The sequence below is a fragment of the Oncorhynchus keta genome, chromosome 18 (genome assembly GCF_023373465.1).
Source record: "Oncorhynchus keta strain PuntledgeMale-10-30-2019 chromosome 18, Oket_V2, whole genome shotgun sequence".
NCBI lineage: Eukaryota > Metazoa > Chordata > Actinopteri > Salmoniformes > Salmonidae > Oncorhynchus > Oncorhynchus keta.
This window is the reverse complement of record NC_068438.1, coordinates 4,895,950-4,917,090: the sequence shown is the minus strand read 5'-3', so window position 1 is coordinate 4,917,090 and position 21,141 is coordinate 4,895,950. Positions and strand designations below refer to the sequence as shown.

The window sequence follows — 21,141 nt, the reverse complement described above, 5'->3', positions numbered from 1 at the left end:
TCCATTATTAATGAATGATCACAGAACAGAACGTCATTTACATCTCACGCCTGTCACATGAAGTAAAATGATTTGACTGACTAGACCTTTTTCCTTAAAAAAAAAAAAGCTAATTGCATTGGTTTTTAATATCTCCATATTTCCTATCTCTAGCATTGGTTTTCATTTCTCAATATTTCCCATCTCTGCTGCTACCCTTCGGTACTCTAGTGGTTTAAGTGCTAAGCCCAACGGCACTCCACAATCTCCTCTAATTGTATTTGCACACCATTCTACTCTCCAAATATGGAGTTACAGATACTCCGTGATTTATTCGTGCTACTAGACCTACAGTACGTACATCAGAACTACGTGTATGATGTTTAAAGCTACCATTCGTTCAGTCCAACACTCATTCACCGGTAAGTGATTCAGCCTGTAACTCGTTCAATTATTTTCAATATCCACCTTGACCCTGAACTTTATCTTGGGATCGACATATAGATATAAAAAAAAAATATTTTAAAAAGTGTATCATCAGCTACTGCTGAGATGTCTCAGAACATCGGGAAAGAGCACACTACGACAGACAAGACTGGGGCGGCAGGGTAGCCTAGTGGTTAAAGCAATGGACTAGTAACCGGAAGGTTGCAAGTTCAAACCCCAGAGCTGACAAGGTTGGACTGTGTCATTCTGTGCCTGAACAGGCAGTTAACCCACTGTTTCTAGGCTGTCATTGACAGCCTTAAGAACAAATTCTTATTGCCTAGTTAAATAAAGGTAAAATAAACTCACTCTTTCCAAAATGATGTGGGACATTGTGGCGTTAGCGTCCACAATGATGGTGGCAGTCTTGTCATCGCGAATCTCCTTGAGAAGGGGTGTGGGATCCTGGCTGTCATCCAGCATGCGAACCGATAGGGTCTCCTTGGAGATGAGGAACTGGCGTAGCAGTCTCTCCAGATTTAATAAGCCTGTGGGGTAAGGGACGAAGACCAGTGATGTTATTATGAGCAGGTAGACAACGAATCTCCTCAGGGTAATCTGTGACGAATTTCAGAATTTATGAGTATTAAAGTCACATTTCTGAGAACTAGCGCTGACAGTCAAAAATACAACAAAAACATTTCAACTGAATAAGTTTTTAAAAAATTACAAAAATACATCATTTTGTGTGAGAAACACCATATTCTTTTTATGCCTTGTTTTGTCAATAACACGGCCATTAAAATCCTTCCCCCCTAAAATAATTGAACCGATGACCTGTGATTACAGCTAATTGTAAAGTCCTTAATTTGCTAGGTGATATTTTTAAACATCTTCAGCATTTTAGCTCCCAGAGCCGCTTCAAAGAGATTGGAAACGGGTTCATTATAAGTGAGGTAATGAATATGTTTCCAGTGGTACTTCACTGAACTTGTAATACAATTACAATACCACAGAGACCAAGCTTTATTCGTAGTAGAAAAATACATTTTGATAAGAGTTCATTTGCTGTGTTCTTTCTCTCCTCCCTTTGAGATTACGTTATATACATGAGCATACAGTCCATTACAATACAACTTAATCCAGCATTGATCATAGTAGAAGCCATTTTACATTATAATCATTGTTTTCTTCCTGTGGTTACATGCAGTAGCAGCAGCAGCTGTTCCTTAAGGCACTGCGTGTTCCAACACATCGAATCCTAATGCCTTTAATGGTTTGTTTCTCCTAGAAACGCACATCATCAGCGACGGTGCCTGTCTTCTCCGAGACGGTCAGCTCCGTTACCTGGCGAGTTACACAGCATACCTGCGATGAGCCTTCTAAACCTGCTCAATCTTCATTCCCTGCTTGCAATTTCACATTTAGTACATTACATAAGACAGCACACTGAGCTGCTCAGTGTTCACTGCAGGAGTTGCCCTGATGTGAGGGGGAAAAAAGAGGAGTTGCCCCTCCTGTCATTCCCTTGCATTCAACCAGTGGGGAATACATTTCCATTTGGTGTCTCGGCTGTGCATGATTCAAAGCGACATAAATAAAAATGGAGTATGGACGTGATGTCTTCATTTCACAATCTCTTTTGAGCAGCCACGTCGCGTCAACGTTTCAGGCTTTTGAACCCATGCTAATGAAAAATAACATCATTATTCTCGAACGGGGGCACCGTTTCCCCGGTAAGCCATGGAAAAAGGGTAGAGACGTGTGAAGTCTGTTTTTCTTTGTGGAGGCTGCGCTGCTGCTGCCTGTGATTCTACAATGTTGTAGGTACCTCATTGGCATGGGCCACACACACTGTGGCACTGCCTGACGCTGCCTCTCAGGCAGACAGATAAAGGCAGGGTCTGCCACTCAGTCTGGGCATCCAGTCACTTCGCCCTTTCACAGGCCGTCACATTTCACTGGGCTCTCACAAAGCCCTGACTCTCATTTACCTTCCTGCACACTGTGCCTCTATGCAAATACACTACTCGGCCAGGACCAATGACAGGTCTGTGCTGTGTTGCCAGTGTCAACACAGCACTCAACTGGGTGCACACCAGTCTGTTGGACTCCTGCTGTCCGGGAACCCTGCACTCTACAACCGAATGGTTGAAGTTTGCAGAATTTCATGGCATTTCACAGTAAACGATGGATATACTTTTTAGACAGGCCCGAACCCGAATGACCATATGATTAATCAGGTGATTTAAGCGATTGATGGGCGGATGGAAGTATGTAGTTTTCCCTCCAGACTAGCAGCATTTGTTAACCGGAGTGCTTGGGATAGGACAGGTGCTAATCTAGGCATTGGTAGCGTGTCAGTACATGAACTTATCCTAACCTGAATATAACCACACATATCAAAAAGTCGATAGTCTATCACTCTCTCTTATATAAACAGTTCAGCGTGTCACTAGAGCTCTTTAATGGGCAAGGTTGGGAATTTGGGACGTTGTGGGTCTGTATGATCCTTCATCCTTCCTCCGGGTAGACGAGCAAACAGCTGAACAGGGCTCTCCTCTGCTTTGTTCTCATCCCTCTGTTTAGAGCCTTTGGTGGAGCCATATTGTCTCCACAGTTTCCTCACTTACTGATGTCTTTCAGTAGGGAGGAAGTGCAACAGAACTGACAGCACAGCAGCTATTCATTCTGACGGGGAGATTTAAGGTGGGCTGACGTCTGCTGTTACTGGAGCTGTAAATATATCGTAATCCGTATTGAAACTTTCTCTAAATGTCATCACGTCGGGAGGATTGCTCAGCTTGATCCCCAGACAACAAACAACAACAAGTCATTGGCGGTAAACGGCTAAATCACTTCATCACCCCAGTTAACCGGTCCGTCTTCCCACAGAGTTTATTCATCCAGCTCTCTTCGGAGACAGAGAGACATTATTTTACTTGATCAACTTTAATTACAGATTACTCATGACATTTTCCGAGCAGAGAGTCGAATTGTTGATCAAGCATATCCTATAATTGTTCCTCTCCAAGGAGACACAAACATCTACCTTGACAGTTGGAAAATGCTACGTTAGGTGATAGCGGATTCCTAACATAAGATGTTGTGTTGACCAGGAAGCCCCCCACCCCCCTCTGCCCGCTGGTCTTGTCTGAGCCAGTCCCCCAGAAATAGAGTGTGGGTGATCTGTCCCCTCCCACCTGTCTGCTGCCCGCCAGCTGACCTCCCATGCACAAATCTCCCTGTTAACAAAGTGCTCCCCTCTCCCACACAGTCCTCCTCCACCCCTGTGGCTAGGTGCTCTATGTTCTACTGTACTACTCCGTAGTAGGCAGGTTAGCCAGATTAATGGGTGTCCTTCTTTGCGCTAGCTCCACACTCCTTCTACTCCTGCCCCTATCTCTCTCTCTCTATCTCTCAGCCAGGAAGCCAGGGGCAGGCTGGGAAATATTCATGACTTGGCCACGCTCTATTAGGCTGTCACCGGCCGCTGTGATTAATGAGGCCAGTGCCGACCGTCACGGGGCCTCTGCCAGCCAGCTAACGCTACCGCGGCTACCGCCACTGCTGCTACAGCACATTGCCGAACCCAAGCCGTCATTGGCATTTTACAGTGGCGCTGCGGAAGGGGTCACATAGCAGGGCAATCACTACAACCCATGTCATTTCCAGACAACCTCTCCCTCTGCCCCTATGTGCAATAGCAGTAGTATGGTTAGACCCCCTCCCTCAGCTAAAGTGACTGGCATCCTCCTCGCTGTCGAGGAAGGGAAGGGCCATGCTCCCCCTCAGTAGCCTTATCGATTCCCCCTTAGCCCACACTGACACAGGCAGGATCTCATACAGAAAGGACATTTTAAAGTTTGAGGTTCCTCTCTCACACAGCTTGTTGATGGTGAGATCGCGGCCCTTCGTGGATATGTCAATATTTCCCAGCGTCTCATAACCCTTGCGAGGCACGGAACTGTCATGTGTCTGTGGGCTGATTAACAACATCGTTTGATGAGCGCTCCGTTAAACGGCAGATTGACAGCAACAGACATAAACACCAGGGTGGAAAATAACAACTAATTAGCTGGTTTTGACACTGGCAGTCATTGTCAAGAAACAAAGTCCAGGCAGTTCTGAGTCACTAAGGTCTTTAGCTGTTGGTGTGCGTTTTCTTTCTCCCTCCCTCTTTTCTTCCTTGTTATCTCCGTTTCTCGGGTAACACCTCAGTCAAACTGGCTTTACTGAGCATAAACGTCAACCATTATTTTCTGAAGTTGGTTGGGAGAGTTGTGTGAGGGGTGGGGGTGATGGTGGGCTGGGGTGGGCGGGCTCGTGCCAGCTGAGAACACCTCGGTTCTAATCGAGAGCTGAAATCCAGTCAGCCACACTTCAAAGCCCTAAGCTGATTAAGGGGAAAGTTGGCCTGTAGCAGATGGGGTCAATGTGACTTTGTACGGGCACTTGTAATTACTGATTTCTGTACGGGGAATGGTGGAAACAGACTGGGATTTAATCTTCCATTCTTTCATACTTTTTTTGTGTTGCTTTGTCTTTGATGTCTTTGAGTCTGGCGGTTTGATCATGAATCCATACGGGGTATTTTCATGCATTTCTCTTTTTAAGGTCAGACATGACATTGTCGTCTCGGGGTGGGAGGTGTTGGATGATAAGTGTTTGCGACATCACACAAGAATGTCACACTGGAATAAAAGAGGAAGATGCATTAATGGACTACGTAAAAAGCAAAGTCATTTGCCTGCATTTTACTAGATGATGACGCATTGTGGGGAGAAAGAATTATGCAAGAGTAAATGCATGTGAGTTATAGATAGGCTTGTGTGTGGGTGTATCAACTGCAGGGCGATTCTGCATCTATTTGAATGCACTGTATCCCAAAACCACTGTGTGTGTGTGAGAGAGAATGGAATGTGTGTATATGGTACATATGGCAACAAAGAGTTAGTGGTGCGTGACCCACTCACAGTCGGCCTGGGCACAGATGAGGCAGGCTGTGGTGCTGTTGAAAAAGGTGAGCAGGCCAGCCACGGCCAGGCTGATGTCTGTGTTGGTGGGGCGCAGGTCCAGGGTGGTGAAGCGGGGGAACTGAACCTTCAGAATGTCCTCAGGGGCCACTTTCACATAGGGAACCTACAGAGAGAGACAGAGAGACAGAGAGACACAGAGAGAGAGAGAGACAGAGAGAGAGAGAGAGAGAGAGAGAGAGAGAGAGAGAGAGAGAGAGAGAGAGAGAGAGAGAGAGAGAGAGAGAGAGAGAGAGAGAGAGAGAGAGACATAAGGTTCAGGATGAATGAATAAAGTAACAAAGAGAGTTTCTGATGGACCGTTCAGCTCTTGTTGTATGAGAATATTGTGTCAATAAAACAAACAGCATGATCCTGACAAAACCAAAGCATTCCTAGAGGAGATGTTTGAGCAGTACAAAATAAGAATTGTTCATTATATTCTCATCAGGCTAATTAGGAGCATCTTATATCTGAAACTAATAAAAACTCATTTGATTAATTCAAGAACTCCCTCACAGACGCCTACTAAATTAACTGGAACTCCTGGGCTTGATTAAATTAAGAACAGTTTATACTCTGAGTGTACAAAACATAAAAACACCTTTCTAATGTTGAGTTGCAACTCAGCTTTTGCCCTCAGAACCGCCTCAATTCATCGGGGCATTGACTCTACAAGGTGGTGAGAACGCTGGCCCCTTTCGACACCAATGCTTCCCGCAGCTGTATCCGGTTGGCTGGACGTTCCTTCGGTGGTGGACCACACAGGAAACTGTTGAGCGTGAAAAAACCCAGCAGCGTTGCAAATCTGTTTAAAAAAAATTATTATATATTTTCTTACTTTTTACCCCCTTTTCTCCCCAATTTCATCATATACAATTGGTAGTTACGGTCTTTGTCCAATCGCTGCAACACATGTGCGGCCTCGGGAGAGGCGAAGGTCGAGAGCCATGCATCCTCCGAAACGCCATCCTGCCAAGCCGCACTGCTTCTTGACACACTGCTCTCTTAACCCGGAAGCCAGCCGCACCAATGTGTCGGAGGAAACACCGTGCAACTGGCGACCGAAGTTAGGGTGCATGCGCCCGGCCCACCACAAGGAGTCGCTAGAGCACGATGGGACAAGGACACCCCGGCCGCCCAAAACCTCCCCTAACCCGGACGACGCTGGGCCAATTGTACGCCGCCTCATTGGTCTCCCGGTCTCGGCCGGCTGCGACACAGCCTGGGATCAAACCTGGGTCTGTAGTGACGCCTCTAGCACTGCGATGCAGTGATGAGGCTAAATGAGTTAAAGTTCAAGTTAAAAACACAAAACTCAGATAAGAATCTATAAGAGACCAAAAATCTCCAATCACAAACACTTCCTGTAACTTTTAGGGATGTTCAGTATTGATTGGGTGTCTGTTTTCACAGCTGGGATTTGATGTGCTAAATAAACTGCAGCCGTTCGTTCAGTGCCTCTGATGTGGATGCAGTCATAACAAGTCCTCAGTTTCTCTAAGAGGTTAAACACAAATGTGGAGAGAGTCTATGAAGATGTCCTACCCCCCCTCGCTCCCAACTTCCAAAGTTATGACGAACATAACTTACACCTGTGCCCCACTTGCAAAACTTTTTTCAAAATGCAAACACAAGTGCATCTCACCCCTCTATCTCTCCTCGCTCCTGTCTTCCAGAAGCAATTTAATCATCTCTCTTTTAATTCACTATCCACTGAGGTGTGGATGGATGCACCCAGGCTGATGGGCAGTAGGCTGTGTTGCCTCTGGGAACGCAATACACCGGGTGGGCAGCGGCTAGCACAGTGGGGTTTGAAGGGGTACCTGGAAGGATGCAGTTTGGGCCATGAGATCATTTAATTTGTATTGAACCTTTATTTAACAAGGCAAGTCAGTTAAGAACAAATTCATATTTACAATGACGGCCTACCCCGGCCAAACCCTAACCCGGATGATGCTGGCCCAATTGTGTGCAGCCCTATGGGACTCCCAATCACGGCTGGTTGTGATACAGCCTGGAATCAAACCAGGGTCTGTAGTGATGCCTCTAGCACTAAGACGCAGTACCTTAGACCGCTGCGCCACTTGGGAGGCCTCTTCATCACAGCAGATTGCCTGCCTGCACAGTTCTGCGTGCCCATACATCGCTCTCCCTATGCCCCTGTATCCCCAATTCATTTTAAATCCCTGCCCATCAGGGTGCAATGGAGTCCCCGGGAAGCGTGGATGGATGTAGCGTGCTCTTTTCCTGACAGGCAGTGGCTGTGGTGGCAGAAATGTGAAACACGGATAATGGCCGAGCCGCAATGCAACCCCTCCACCGCTCCCCACCCCTCTGCCCTTCCAGGATCCCTTCTCGCTCTCACAGCACGGATTGCAGAGTGTTATCACCGTGCCCCTTTTGTTTGGAGAGCCTTTCCGCTCTGGTAACTTTGCTGTGAAGCAGTTGGGTTTGGAGAGAAGAGAGGAGACCTCCATTGGCCCATTGGTGAATACTTGTTGTGATATGTTTGGCTCGATGAAGGAATTATTTGACTACCAAAGCATGAGACCACAGCAAAGAGGCCCGCTAAACTGCCATAAGAACTAGCCCAGTAGCTCTACAGTGATCCGTATGAATAAAACTATAAATCAGTGTAGAAAATATAAATGCATCAGGAAGGAAAAGGTTTGGTTTCTTTGGTTTCAGCGAGCTCATCGAAGACGTTTAACTCATAGAACTAATTCAATGTCAGTTGAGAGGTGCCCTTTGTCCGGAACAACAATGCAGACACTGGAAGTTCTTTAAAAACCATGGCGACAACCGGCACGAGACAAAGTTGTGATGTCAAGGGTTCGTGTCTGGGAGACAGGGGAGCTCATTCGGGAGGGGGGGGGGGTGGGTCATGAGCACCCTGGTTTGATGAGTCATTTTCCTCGGCGCAACCTCCTCCTCCAGTTGGCTCGGGAAACCTTTTCATGTCCCTCCATCATTGAGGGACTACTACTTAAATCAGAATCAGACTTCAGTAAAACAGACGCATAGACAGCACAGTTACTGCTTTCTAACCCACAAAGGTTTCGTAAGCGAATGAATCACATTGACCCATATAGATATATGACAGTTACGGGACAAATAGGATATTATGCAGTGAAATAGCCAGCTCGTCTACAAGTACCGTCGTATGACAGATCATTTACAGCAACGCAATCGCATGACACTACAACCCCACTACGTCTCTCGGAGCTTGGTCGATGCGCCAGTCAGATACAGTAATGTACGGAGAGGTGGAGACTGAGGGGGAGGTTAATAGTGTATTAGAGGTGCAATTTATAGTTGTGTGTGTTGAGTGTGGGCTACTGCCGTGTGACAGAGTTGTTTAATGAGAGCGCTCCGCACAGGACTCTGAAGTGAGGCAGCGAGCCAGAGAGCAGGGCTAACTAGTAAACCCGGCGCTCTCCACAGGTGTGAAGAGAACACACTGGAACACCTGCGGTACGCACCATGAACATAATGCTACCGTCTCACAAGCATGACCGTGGCCCCTGACTGGTTGGTGTCGCATTCGCAGCAGTATGTTTTCGAACGCGACTCCTCTATGACGGTGGGGTTTCATTGTGACATTCTCATAGATCAGGATTGCTATTCTCAATGGTTACGACAGGTGTCATTACGCCGGGACGAGACGGCAGCGGGCCACAATCCTTTGGGCTGGTTGAGTGGACAGGCACGCCCTTTGGTGTGTGCAATGCACCAGTCATTTTCCACTATTTTATGGGAAGCGGTGCTTGGTGACCTCACCTGCAATCATCTACTTATCCATCTTGATGGCATTATTGTCTTCTGAAAAGACTTAGTGGTAATGGTATAGCGATAGTGGTAATGATGGTGGTAACCTTCATGACGCATTGTTCAAGTAGTATAACCACAGACCCCTAAAAGTATAACCACGACCCCTAAAAGCTTAACCACAGACCCCTAAAAGTATAACCACAGACCCCTAACCAAGCTACAGTAAAACACAGAGAATACCAAATGCATTCTTCCGTATATTGTTTAATGTCTGTTATGGTGTTCTGAGAAGACTCAAGGTTATTGTTGGGCTTCATCTACTTTGTTTTCACCTAAAATTATGTTCTTATTCCACAAAAAAAGGACTGAGAAAGACTCTTGTTTTTGGTCGAGGTGGTCTCCAAGACATAGCTTGAGGTTTCCTGCAAAAGCTGTGCCAAATGACAAAAAGTACACATGTCTAACTTTGTGGAAATTAGCACGGTTTCTCAAAGCACTTGGTCTGAAGGTGAAACCTAATTTACCAGGCCTGCTTCCACTGAGAAGTTGACAAGTGTCCAACTCAATCTTACATGTAGGCTGTGAAACAACAACCATGAGCCCTTGGAGTCCCCAGAGGGAGGCACGCAAATCTGACGCCATATGGTAAGCCAAAATATAATGAGATCTTACATCTGCTACCTTGCCCCTTATGTGCCAGCCGAACAAAACTCATGTTTAATAAAATATCAGACATCCTTTATGGGGGGGGGGGCAGTGTGTCAGCCATAACCGATGGTGTCCTTTGTTGGGAAAATAAAACATTAGCCATGTGTCTGTCACAGCCCAGAACTGGCCCACTCACAATTAACACACAACATAGCCACTGTGGAGTGCCTGGGCTCACAGAGAGGAGCATACAGGTTGGCCACAGCCCATCAGAGAACAGATGCACAGGAGAACACAGTCCGTCAGTCAACCCCAGAGCTGGCAGAAGTGGCTGTGGCGGAGAGAAAGGGAAGGGATGGGGCAGGTGTGGGTGATCATATCCATCTGATCATACGTGGCACTGAGAGACACAGAGTAGGAGCTCGGCTGCTGTGGGTGGGAGGGAGGGGGTCGGAGACAGATAGGAGAGGGAGAGAGAGAGAGAGAGGAGACAGAGAGGAGAGGGAGAGAGACAGAGAGGAGAGGGAGAGAGAGAGACAGAGGAGACAGAGAGGAGAGGGAGAGAGAGGAGACAGAGAGGAGAGAGAGGGAGAGAGAGAGAGTAGACAGAGAGGAGAGGGAGAGAGAGAGGAGAGGAGACAGAGAGGAGAGGAGAGAGAGAGGAGAGGAGACAGAGAGGAGAGGGAGAGAGAGGAGACAGAGAGGAGAGAGAGAGGAGAGGGAGAGAGAGGAGACAGAGAGGAGAGAGAGAGAGAGAGAGGAGACAGAGAGGAGAGGAGAGAGAGAGGAGAGGAGACAGAGAGGAGAGGGAGAGAGAGGAGACAGAGAGGAGAGAGAGAGGAGAGGAGACAGAGAGGAGAGGAGACAGAGAGGAGAGGAGACAGAGAGCAGAGGGAGAGAGAGGAGAGAGAGAGAGAGAGAGAGAGAGAGAGAGAGAGAGAGAGAGAGAGAGAGAGAGAGAGAGAGAGAGGAGACAGAGAGGAGAGGGAGAGGAGACAGAGAGGAGAGGGAGAGAGAGGAGACAGAGAGGAGAGAGAGAGAGGAGACAGAGAGGAGAGAGAGAGAGAGGAGAGGGAGATAGAGAGGAGAGGAGACAGAGAGAGAGGAGACAGAGAGAGAGAGAGAGAGAGAGAGAGAGAGAGAGAGAGAGAGAGAGAGAGAGAGAGAGAGAGAGAGAGAGAGAGAGAGAGAGAGAGACAGAGAGAGACAGAGAGAGACAGAGAGAGACAGAGAGAGACAGAGAGGAGACAGCCTCTATTATTGTAATGATCCCGGAGCAGGTCCCCTTGGCTTGTTTCGTCCAAAGCGGGTGGCTGCTGAAGATGGAGCAGTCTGTGGTGGATCCCACAACGGCTTTTCATGCAAGTGGAACATTGATGACCAGAACCCCATCCCCATTGACCAGCCGGCCGAAAAAAAGCTCCCTTTCCTTGGAAAATCTATAGTTCTTCTTCACTCTCATCTCTGTGCCTCAAAACATTTTCAAAGGCGCCAGCCACCCAAGTCATAGACGGTTCTCTCTGCTACCGCACGGCAAGCCCGGGCTCAAGAAATTAGACTGCTGAACAGTTAATCAACTGGCTACCCAGACTATTTACATTGACCTCCTTATTTTATTATAATATGTTGCGCCGATTCTGTTGCACGGGCTCGATGTACACTCACTGGACTCTAACCACACACTCGCACATACTCCATTGACACTCCAACACACACACATTGACACCACACACACATATACATTCATATTCCTTCAAACATGCTGCTGCTACCTTGCGTGTTTATTATCTATGCATAGTCACTTTACCCCTATGTACATGTCCATATTACCTCAATTAGCTCGACTAAACCCGTACACCTGCACATGGACACTGTACCGGTATTCCTTGTATATAGCCTCATTATTGTTATTTTATTGTGTTAATATTTTTCCTTTAGTTTATTCAGCAAATGTATCTTACTTTTTGAAAACTCTGCAATGTTGGTAAAGGGCTCGTAAGCAAGAATTTCACGGTAAGGAATGAAACGCTTCTTGTGACCACTCTTAAGCCCTTGAAGTCCCTGAGGGAGGTACTAGGTGGTCCAGATGTTAGACAAGTGAGACATGGCATAGAGAGTTTTGTGGGACAATTAATTCTGTTCAGTGGTTCTGAGAACCGCATCTGTGATGGGTTTGTTCGAATCTTATCACCTAATACCTAAAACAAAAAGGGCCAGTGCAATGACACAGACGACTAGAAAACAAAAGGAAGCATGGAATATGGAATACGCTTTTGCATATCTACAACGACGACAAACGGCCAAATTGAATTTGCATCGCCCGTTCATCGCTGGCAACAAGAGAGCGGCCGTGCTCGCATTCATCTCCCCGATCAAATAAAATCCGTTTCCTGAAGACAGAGGGAGTGAATTTGGATATGCACAGATCTCCTGGCAACCCTCGACAAGACAGATCAATGACACAGAGAAGAAAAGGGGGAGGTCGGGAGGTGTGTGTGCAACAGCTGTGCATCTCTAATTGCAATCCAGCAGCAATAGCAGGCGCACCTGTGTTTTGTTAGCAAGCAGGCGGAACAGAGGCACCCTGCGCCGAGTGACACCGAGCTTAACATCCGAAACATTGCCACCGGCAGACACAGCATCCCATCCACCAGTCAGGAGAGGAAGCTTTCCCCCTGCAAATAGCCTATGGGTATAGAGGGCCAATTACAGTACATTGGAAAATTTAAGTCAACACCGCTCGCCGAAATTGAATTACCCCACACTAAATATCGTCTGTTCTCAGAAAAAGGGATCCAGTAACAGGCTGATGATGTGTGATTATAAGGGGGTAAGAAAAGGTCCGTCCGAAATCCCGCTTAGGAGTTTTCATTGGGGGATCGCCAGGTCAAACCGCTGCCTCTTTAGGAAATCAGCCAGAGATGCTGAGTGTGGTGAAGTGCGAATGAGAGGAGACTTGCGTTGGCTGATTTCCGTGCATGTCAGGTGAGAGGATATATCCTGGAATATGGTCTCGGGGCATATGGAGGATTAGGCAGGAACGTGAGCATACTGCGGTATGAAAGCAATTCCACACCGTGACCATACACACACTGATATGTGCTGCTGGGCCAGAGAACATGGTGTCCATTACAATCAGACTGAGCCAGCTGACACACACATTACTCACACACAGTGGGTTCAGTCAACACACAGGTCAATGTCAGAGAAATACAGGGCAGAAATTGAATGTCATATGTTAATTACTGCTTTCACAATAACCATGTAAATGTGAGGACCAAGAGACCATTAAAATAAAATGTGTTCAACTTCCGTTCATGGCTGTTCAACCGTGTTTTAATCGTGTATAGTGGTCAGAGTTGATGCCTCATGCTCGGCCGAGTGAAATAATTATGAATTAACATGCACTATCAATGAGAACCTGGCAGGGTAAACTGACCCAGGGTGTTTTCACACTCTCATTTCAATACATTTTACATTTGGGCCTGACAGAAAGGATTGCAGATATATTCTATTTTTTGATTTAACGTTTGACTGAATCATTATTTTTTTTTTTACACAAGCACCGTGGCAGCCTCACCACACACACACACAAAAAAAGTATTTTAATATCTGCACGACTGACATTCAGAATACAAGCAATTTTCACAATGTATTCTCACAAAGAGAGGGAGAGTGTGTGTGGATGTGAGGGACCTCCAGTTCTTGTGCCTCTCCAGGGCTATTGTGAAGCCCTCCAGAAGAGTGCTCTGCATGCAGTCCTCATGTCAGTCAGGTTCAAAGGGCAGCCGTAAGCACTGCCCCACTGATCTACTATAATCTTACTCGTCTCAATGTGGCAAATATTGAACCTTATTTCTATCATAAAGGAATGGGTTGGAGTGTCTGGGTAAAAGGATGCCAAATAGTGGCAAAATAGTCATTCTACAATGACAGGGAAATATAGAATATATTTTTAACTGGGGAATGAATATGGCTAAGAAGGTTTGCTGAGCCAAAGATGTATAATAGATCTTTGAAATCACAGCTCCAACACATTGAAATTGGCTATCTCAAAGGATCCAAGTAAATCTGACACTATCATTTAAGTATACGGTCTAAAATATAATTCTAAGGCACGTTACATGTCTGATTCAACAGTATTGACATGATTCACATAACGACGTTTGGCGAAACATTTAAATCACTATTCAATCCAACGAATCAAATGTCCTCTCGCTGAAATCATTCTATCGTCACAAATGACAGGGGCATTCCCATTAGGTGGTCACCCAATGGAGCCCACCCACATGCATTGTTTTCCAAAGCCACATCCACAGCTTTCACAGCTGACCGATGTTGAAAATAACAGCAGCTAACACAGGCAGCTGTTTCATGGAAACTAATTGAATCATAATGTAAATTATTAGTATTTAGTGTGGTGTCCATTGCGTCTGTGCATGCCAGCTACCATGCCATAGCCTACATTGCATGCAAAGTGTGACTGGCTCATTACATTTAACCTTGGATGTACGCAGGGTTGCCAGATCTAGCTGAAATGACGAGTGCAATGACCTCTCAAAACCCGCCCACAAGGCCTGAAATCTAGACACATTTTAATTTGTAGCAAGAGATGACTTGCCACATTTATCCAATAAATCGAATCTCCATAACGTTATCGAGCGAATGAACCTCTACAGGATCGGTGTGTCGTCCCCCAATCCCGCGGGATGGTTGAGCTAACGTAGGCTAATGTGATTAGCATGAGGTTGTGAGTAACAAGAAAAGTTCCCATGACACAGACATACAGTTGAAGTTGGAAGTGTACATACATCTTCAACTACATTTAAACTCAGTTTTTCACAATTCATGACATTTAATCAGAGTAAAAAATCCCTGTTTTTAGGTCAGTTAGGATCACCACTGTATTTTAAGAATGAGAAATGTCCGATTTTTAATCACTCCAACCTAAGTTTATGTAAACTTCCAACTTCAACTGTAACTGATATGGGCAGAAAGCTTATTAATTATTGTTAATCTAACTGCACTGTCCAATTTACAGTAGCTATTAAAGTGAAATAATACCATGCTATTGTTTGAGTAGAGAGAACATTTATGAACTTGAAAATGTATTAATAAACCAATAAGACACATTTGGGCAGTCTTTATACAACATTTTGAACAGAAATACAATGGTTCATTGAATCAGTTTAAACTTTGCACATACACTGCTGCCATCTAGTGACCAACATCTAAATTGTGCCTGGGCTGGAGTAATACATTATGGCCTTTCTCTTCCACTTCAAAGATGATGGGACATTAGATCTTTTACCAGATCTACTATGTTGTATTCTACTACATTAATTTCACATTTACACAAACCTCAAAGTGTTTCCTTTCAAATGGTATCAAGAATATGCTTATCCTTGCTTCAGGTCCTGAGCTACAGCCAGTTAGATTTGGGTCATTTTAAGCGGAATTGAAAAAAAAAGGGTCCGATCTTAAGAAGGAATATCGACATAATTTCTGACGATGTAGACTAAGAAGCTGAATTCGGTTTGCCATCAAAATTATAATTCTTGCGAGCTTAACTATGTCCCAAGATAAAATTGAATTTCCCTCATGAAACTCGCCAGATAATTTTCCATCAATGGATGTCGATTTAACATGTTTGACTGTAATGATTAAACAATAAGACCCGAGGAGGTGTGGTCCCTGTTCTTAGGACACAGCCCTTATTTTAGCAAATATACCACAAACCCCTGAGGTGCCTTATTGCTATTATAAACTGGTTACCAATATAATTAGAACAGTAAAAATATTTTTTTTTGCAATACCTATGGTACACGGCCTGATATACAACCAATCAGCATTCAGGGCCCAAACCAACCAGTTAATTATATTAAATATATCCCGTTTGCCCATGTGAATAACTATAAATTGGACTAACTTCAAAAACCGATTGTTAGGCTATTTTCTGGCAATTACACAGTTCTTATGAGCCAGATTGTTAAGACTACAAACAGTTATAAATGGTCTATTTGTGAGATTGAAATAACAAGCCAATAGGCTACTGACTAAAATCTGGGTTTATAATTGCGATTCAACTTTACCATGGTTTGCTGAGCTAGATGCAGGTTGTCTATAGCCCCTGATAGGCCAACATCTCATTTCAGAGAAAAGTCCACAATGAAATCGACATTAAATGTGCAAAATGATACATTTGCAATAGAGCAGGGACCATGATCACAATTGATAACTTCCAAATTGATTATCTAAACATGGCCATTGACAATTGCATAATAACACAACAACAACGATAAACTGAAGATATAGGCTATTTATTAAACCCATTTACCAGCTCCAGGTAGGCTACACAAATGGCACAAATTGATGTGCAATGAGTCAATTGTTCACTCGTGCCGCTCTTGAGACCCAAGAACTGAGCAGGCGTAAAAAAAAACCTTTGTTTGATATGGTTTTCCGTAAGAAAAGTCGACATTAGAATGCAGTTTATTTATCTAAAGCCCTCGAGTGCGGCTAAAGTGATTTTCTAATGCTTTGTCTCTGTCATATCAGTCCTAGTGCGTTAATATGTTTTATAGAGAAAGGGTTGCATTTTGGTGTCTCCATAATGACAATCTAAACCACCGACTGACACCTGGCAAAAAGTTGTCACAACGTATGGGTGTGCTGCTCTGTCTCCGCGACTCAGATGCAGCCCTCTCTCAACCAGTGCTCTCAACACAAACACCAATCCAGCCCTCCCCACCACTCACCCACTCACTCACTAGAAGTAGCCCCAAAAAAACAACCTGCGACAAATACATTTTCAACCGCAACATCGTTTTCAAAGTTAGGCAATTTCTTTCGAAAACCGCAAACATGGCAATCCTGGATGTACTATTTTTTTCCTAATATATATATATATAAAAAATGTTGTCACTCATATTGGCTCCCCCAATGCGGGGGTTCGTGCTCTCTGATCAGTCAGCATTACGGTTACGCCGGTTACGGCTTTTATTCTAGCAATAGAATGAACGGCCTCCCACTGTGATAAGTACCTATAGGCAGTCTATAGGCAGTGAGGTTTTCTGTGTGTTTCATGCTTAAAACAGACATTTCCACGAAGTTCAAACCCAAGTCGGAGCTCCTTATAGCTCATGAAATTATACTGAGCAAAAATATCAACCGGCATACAACAAGATTTGACTGATTAACAGTTCATATAAGGAAATCAGTTAATTGAAATGAATTCATTAGGCCCTAATCTATGGATTTCACATCTCGGAATACAGATATGCATCTGTTGGTCACAGACACCTTAAAAAAAGGTAGGGGTGTGGATCAGCAAACCAGTCAGTATCTGGTGTGACCACCATTTGCTTCATGCAGCACGACACATCTCCTTAGCATAGACCAGGCTGTTGATTGTGGCCTGTTGAATGTTGTCCCACACCTCTTCAATGGTCGCGCGAAAGTTGCTGGATAATGGAACACACTGTCATACAAGTTAATCCAGAGCATCCCAAACAAGCTCAATGGGTGACATGTCTGGTGAGTATGCAGGCCATGGAAGAACTGGGGCATTTTCAGATTCCAGGAATTGTATGCGAATCCTTGCGACATGGAGCCGTGCCTTATCATGCTGAAACATGAGGTGATTGCGGCGGATGAATGGCATGACAATGGGCCTCAGGATCTCATCGCGCTATTTCTGTGCATTACAATTGCCATCGATAAAATGCAATTGTGTTCATTGTCCGTAAGCTTATGCATGCCCATACCATAACCCCTCCGCCACCATGAGGCATTCTGTTCAAAACGTTGACATCAGCAACCGCTCACCCACACAACGCCATACACGTGGTTGGATGTTGGCCGGTTGGATGTACTGCCAAATTATGGTACAGAAATTAAAGCAGTCAGCACGTCAATTGCACACTCCCTCAAAACTTGAAACATCTGTGGCATTGTGTTGTGTGCCAAAACTGCACATTTTCGATTGGCCTTTTATTGTCCCAAGCACAAGGTGCACCTGTGTAATGAACATGCTGTTTAAACAACTTCTTGATATGCAACGGATGCAATGGATGATATTGGCAAAGGATAAATGCTCACTAACAGGGACGTAAACAACTTGGTGCCCAACATTTGAGAGAAATAAGCTTTTGTGCGTATGTAACATTTTGGGAATCTTTTATTTCAGCTCATGAAACATGGGACCAACACTTTAAATGTTGCGTTTATATTTTTGTTCAGTGTAGAAGACCATTACTTGAAACATGTTCTGCAGCATTTAACAGCATAAAAAAACTGTTCAATGCAACGTAAACATTTAGATTCCCGCCTGAATAGACAATAGACAAATAGACAATCATTATTTATCATAAGACGGCCATAAACAATACCCAGTAATACTTCATTAAACTGCCAGAAGATTCGAATCTCACCTTTCTGATAAAAATAGTTCTACGTTGCTCAGGTGTCGTCTCTTTTGAGGACACAAGCTCAAGTACACAGTACAAACGAGAATATAACAAATAATATTACTCAACAAAAGTGGGGGAATAGGGCATGAAATGCTTTCTAATTATAGTAACGATAAAATTATAAATGACTTTAATATTTTACTTATCTTTTAACTGTGAAATAAACATGATCATACTTGTTGACAGTACAAAATTGGCAACACCTCATGACTGACGACAGAGCATTTTCTGCCCAGCATCCTCTGAGCGACGCAGACGCCATGCTTGCTGACTTGTTACAACTTCAGCTTTAAACACAAAGTGATTTTGTCTTGCTGTGACCAAGAGAAAGTGGACTAAATCCATCAATGAACATCACAGCGTGATGAGATTGCTTTTGCTGCTATAGCTAGGGTATCCCATCTCATATTTCCCATATTGTAAGTGAAGCTGCGAGGTTCACAGCCAGAGGAAATCAAACCATTATCTGCATAGGCCAGAAAATCTAACGTGTCGCTCTCTATGCAAATGAGGTGTCAGATTTCACAGAGCGCAGCAATTGATGTTGTGCTGTTCACAGAGCACTCTGTACACAAAAAATGTTGGTCAGGAACCGGTCAAGAACCGCTCAAAGTCCACTAAATAGGAAAGCTAGCGTTTAAGAGGTGTTATTAAAAGGATTATACTGTACATGGAGCAAGGAGTTCTCGGCATCTGTGCTACGCAATTGCTTCCTGTGAAGAGATAAAAACCTGTCCACAGAACAGGTACTGTTTTTATTAGTTACCATTTTCTACCTCCAGATGGGTTACAGTCTGCCTCAGCACAGCAACACTTAGAGCCCCCCAAATGGATATGGAGCTCTCCGAATGATAAATTGAGTGTTTGTAATAGGTTGATCACATGGACGGGGCTGTCATGAGCCATATTTTCATGTGTCCCCATATTTACTCGGCTTCCTGTCATATTGCCAGCATCTGTGCACTCTCCCAGTAAAGAATTATGAACACAGACACAATCACTGAGCACAGACAGGAAGTAATTGACTCCCCAACACCGTCACAACAACTGCCACAAACAAACACACACACACACACACACACACACCATATGACACTATATAGGCTACTGTAGATGCTGGGTTGATATATATATAGAAAGTAAAATATACAGTGCCTTCAGAAAGTATTCATACCCCTTGACTTATTCCATGTTGTTGCGTTACAGCCTGAATAATAAAATGTATTAAACATATTTTTCCTCTCTCTCACCAATCTACACACAATACCCCATAAAGACAAGGTGAAAACATGTTTTTATACATTTTTGCAAATGTATTGAAAATTAAACAAAAATATGACATTTACATAAGTATTCACACCCCTGACTCAATACTTGGTAAAAGTACTTTTTGCAGCGATTACAGCTGTGTGTCTTTCTGGGTAAGTCTCTAAGAGCTTCCCACACTTGGATTGTGCAACAATTGCCCATTATTCTTTTCAGGATTCTTCAAGCTCTGTCAAATTGGTTGTTGATCATTGGTACACAACCATTTTCAGGTCTTGCCATAGATTTTCAAGTAGCTTTAAGTCAACACTGTAACTTGGCCACTCAGGAACATTAATTGTCTTCTTGGTAAGCAACTCCAGTGTAGATTTGGCCTTTTTAGGTTATTGTCCTGCTGAAAGGTGAATTCATCTCCCTGTATCTGGTGGAAAGCTGACTGAACCAGGTTCTTCTCTAGGATTTTGCCTGTGTTTCGCTCCATTCCATTTACTTTTTATCCTAAAAACTCCCCAGTCTTTAACGATTACAAGCATACCCATAACATGATACAGCCACCACTATGCTTGAAAATATAAAACGTGGTACTCAGTTTGCCACATGTTTTGTAGCATTACATTAGCTCCTTGTTGCAAACAGGATGCATATTTTTGAATATTTGTCTTCTGTACAGGCTTCCTTCTTTTCACTCTCTCAATTAGGTTAGTATTGTGGAGTAACTACAGTGTTGTTGATTCCATCCTCAATTTTCTATTACAGACATTAAACTAGTAACTGTTTTAAAGTCACCATTGGCCTCAAGGTGAAATCCCTGAGCGGTTTTCTTCCTCTCCGGCAACTGAGTTAGGAAGGACGCCTGTATCTTTGTATTGACTGGGTGCAATGATTCACTATCCAACGTGTAATTAATAACTTCACCATGCTCAAAGCGAAATTGAATGTCTGCTTTTATTTTTACCCATCTACAAATAGGTGCCCTTCTTTGCGAGGCATTGGAAAACCTCCCTGTTTTTTGTGGATAAATGTGTGTTTGAAATCCACTGCGACTGAGGGAACTTACAGATAGGATATGTGGGGTATAGAGATGAGGTCATTCAAAAATCATGTTAAACACTATTATTGCGCAGAGTGAGTCCATGCAACTTATTATGTGACTTGTTAAGCAATTATTTGTCACGTTCTGACATTTATTTCCTTTGTTTTGTCATTATTTAGTATGGTCAGGGTGTGAGTTGGGGTGGGCAGTCTATGTTTGTTTTTCTATGATTTGGGTATTTCTATGTTTCGGCCTAGTATGGTTCTCAATCAGAGGCAGGTGTCATTAGTTGTCTCTGATTGAGAATCATACTTAGGTAGCCTGGGTTTCACTGTGTGTTTGTGGGTGATTGTTCCTGTCTCTGGGTTTTGCACCAGATAGGGCTGTTTTGGGTTTTCACGGTTCTTGTTTTTGTTAGTTTGTTCATGTGAAGTGATTTATTAAAACATGAATCAAAACAACCACGCTGCGCTTTGGTCCGCCTCTCCGTCAATGGAAGAAATCCTTTACAATTTAGGCTTCCATAAAA

General features: G+C 44.2%; 1 protein-coding gene across 3 annotated transcripts in view; it reads right to left on the bottom strand.

Annotated features, from left to right (window-relative positions):
• The window catches only part of grik4 (glutamate receptor, ionotropic, kainate 4), a 321,139-nt gene that overhangs the window by 126,367 nt on the left and 173,631 nt on the right, over positions 1-21,141 (bottom strand). For all 3 annotated transcript variants that reach the window (XM_052467210.1, XM_052467212.1, XM_052467211.1), the window contains 2 exons: positions 5,382-5,547; positions 775-953 (listed from right to left, as the gene is read on the bottom strand). In XM_052467210.1, the coding sequence (XP_052323170.1) occupies positions 775-953; positions 5,382-5,547 (345 nt within the window). The remainder of the gene's footprint in view (positions 1-774; positions 954-5,381; positions 5,548-21,141) is intronic.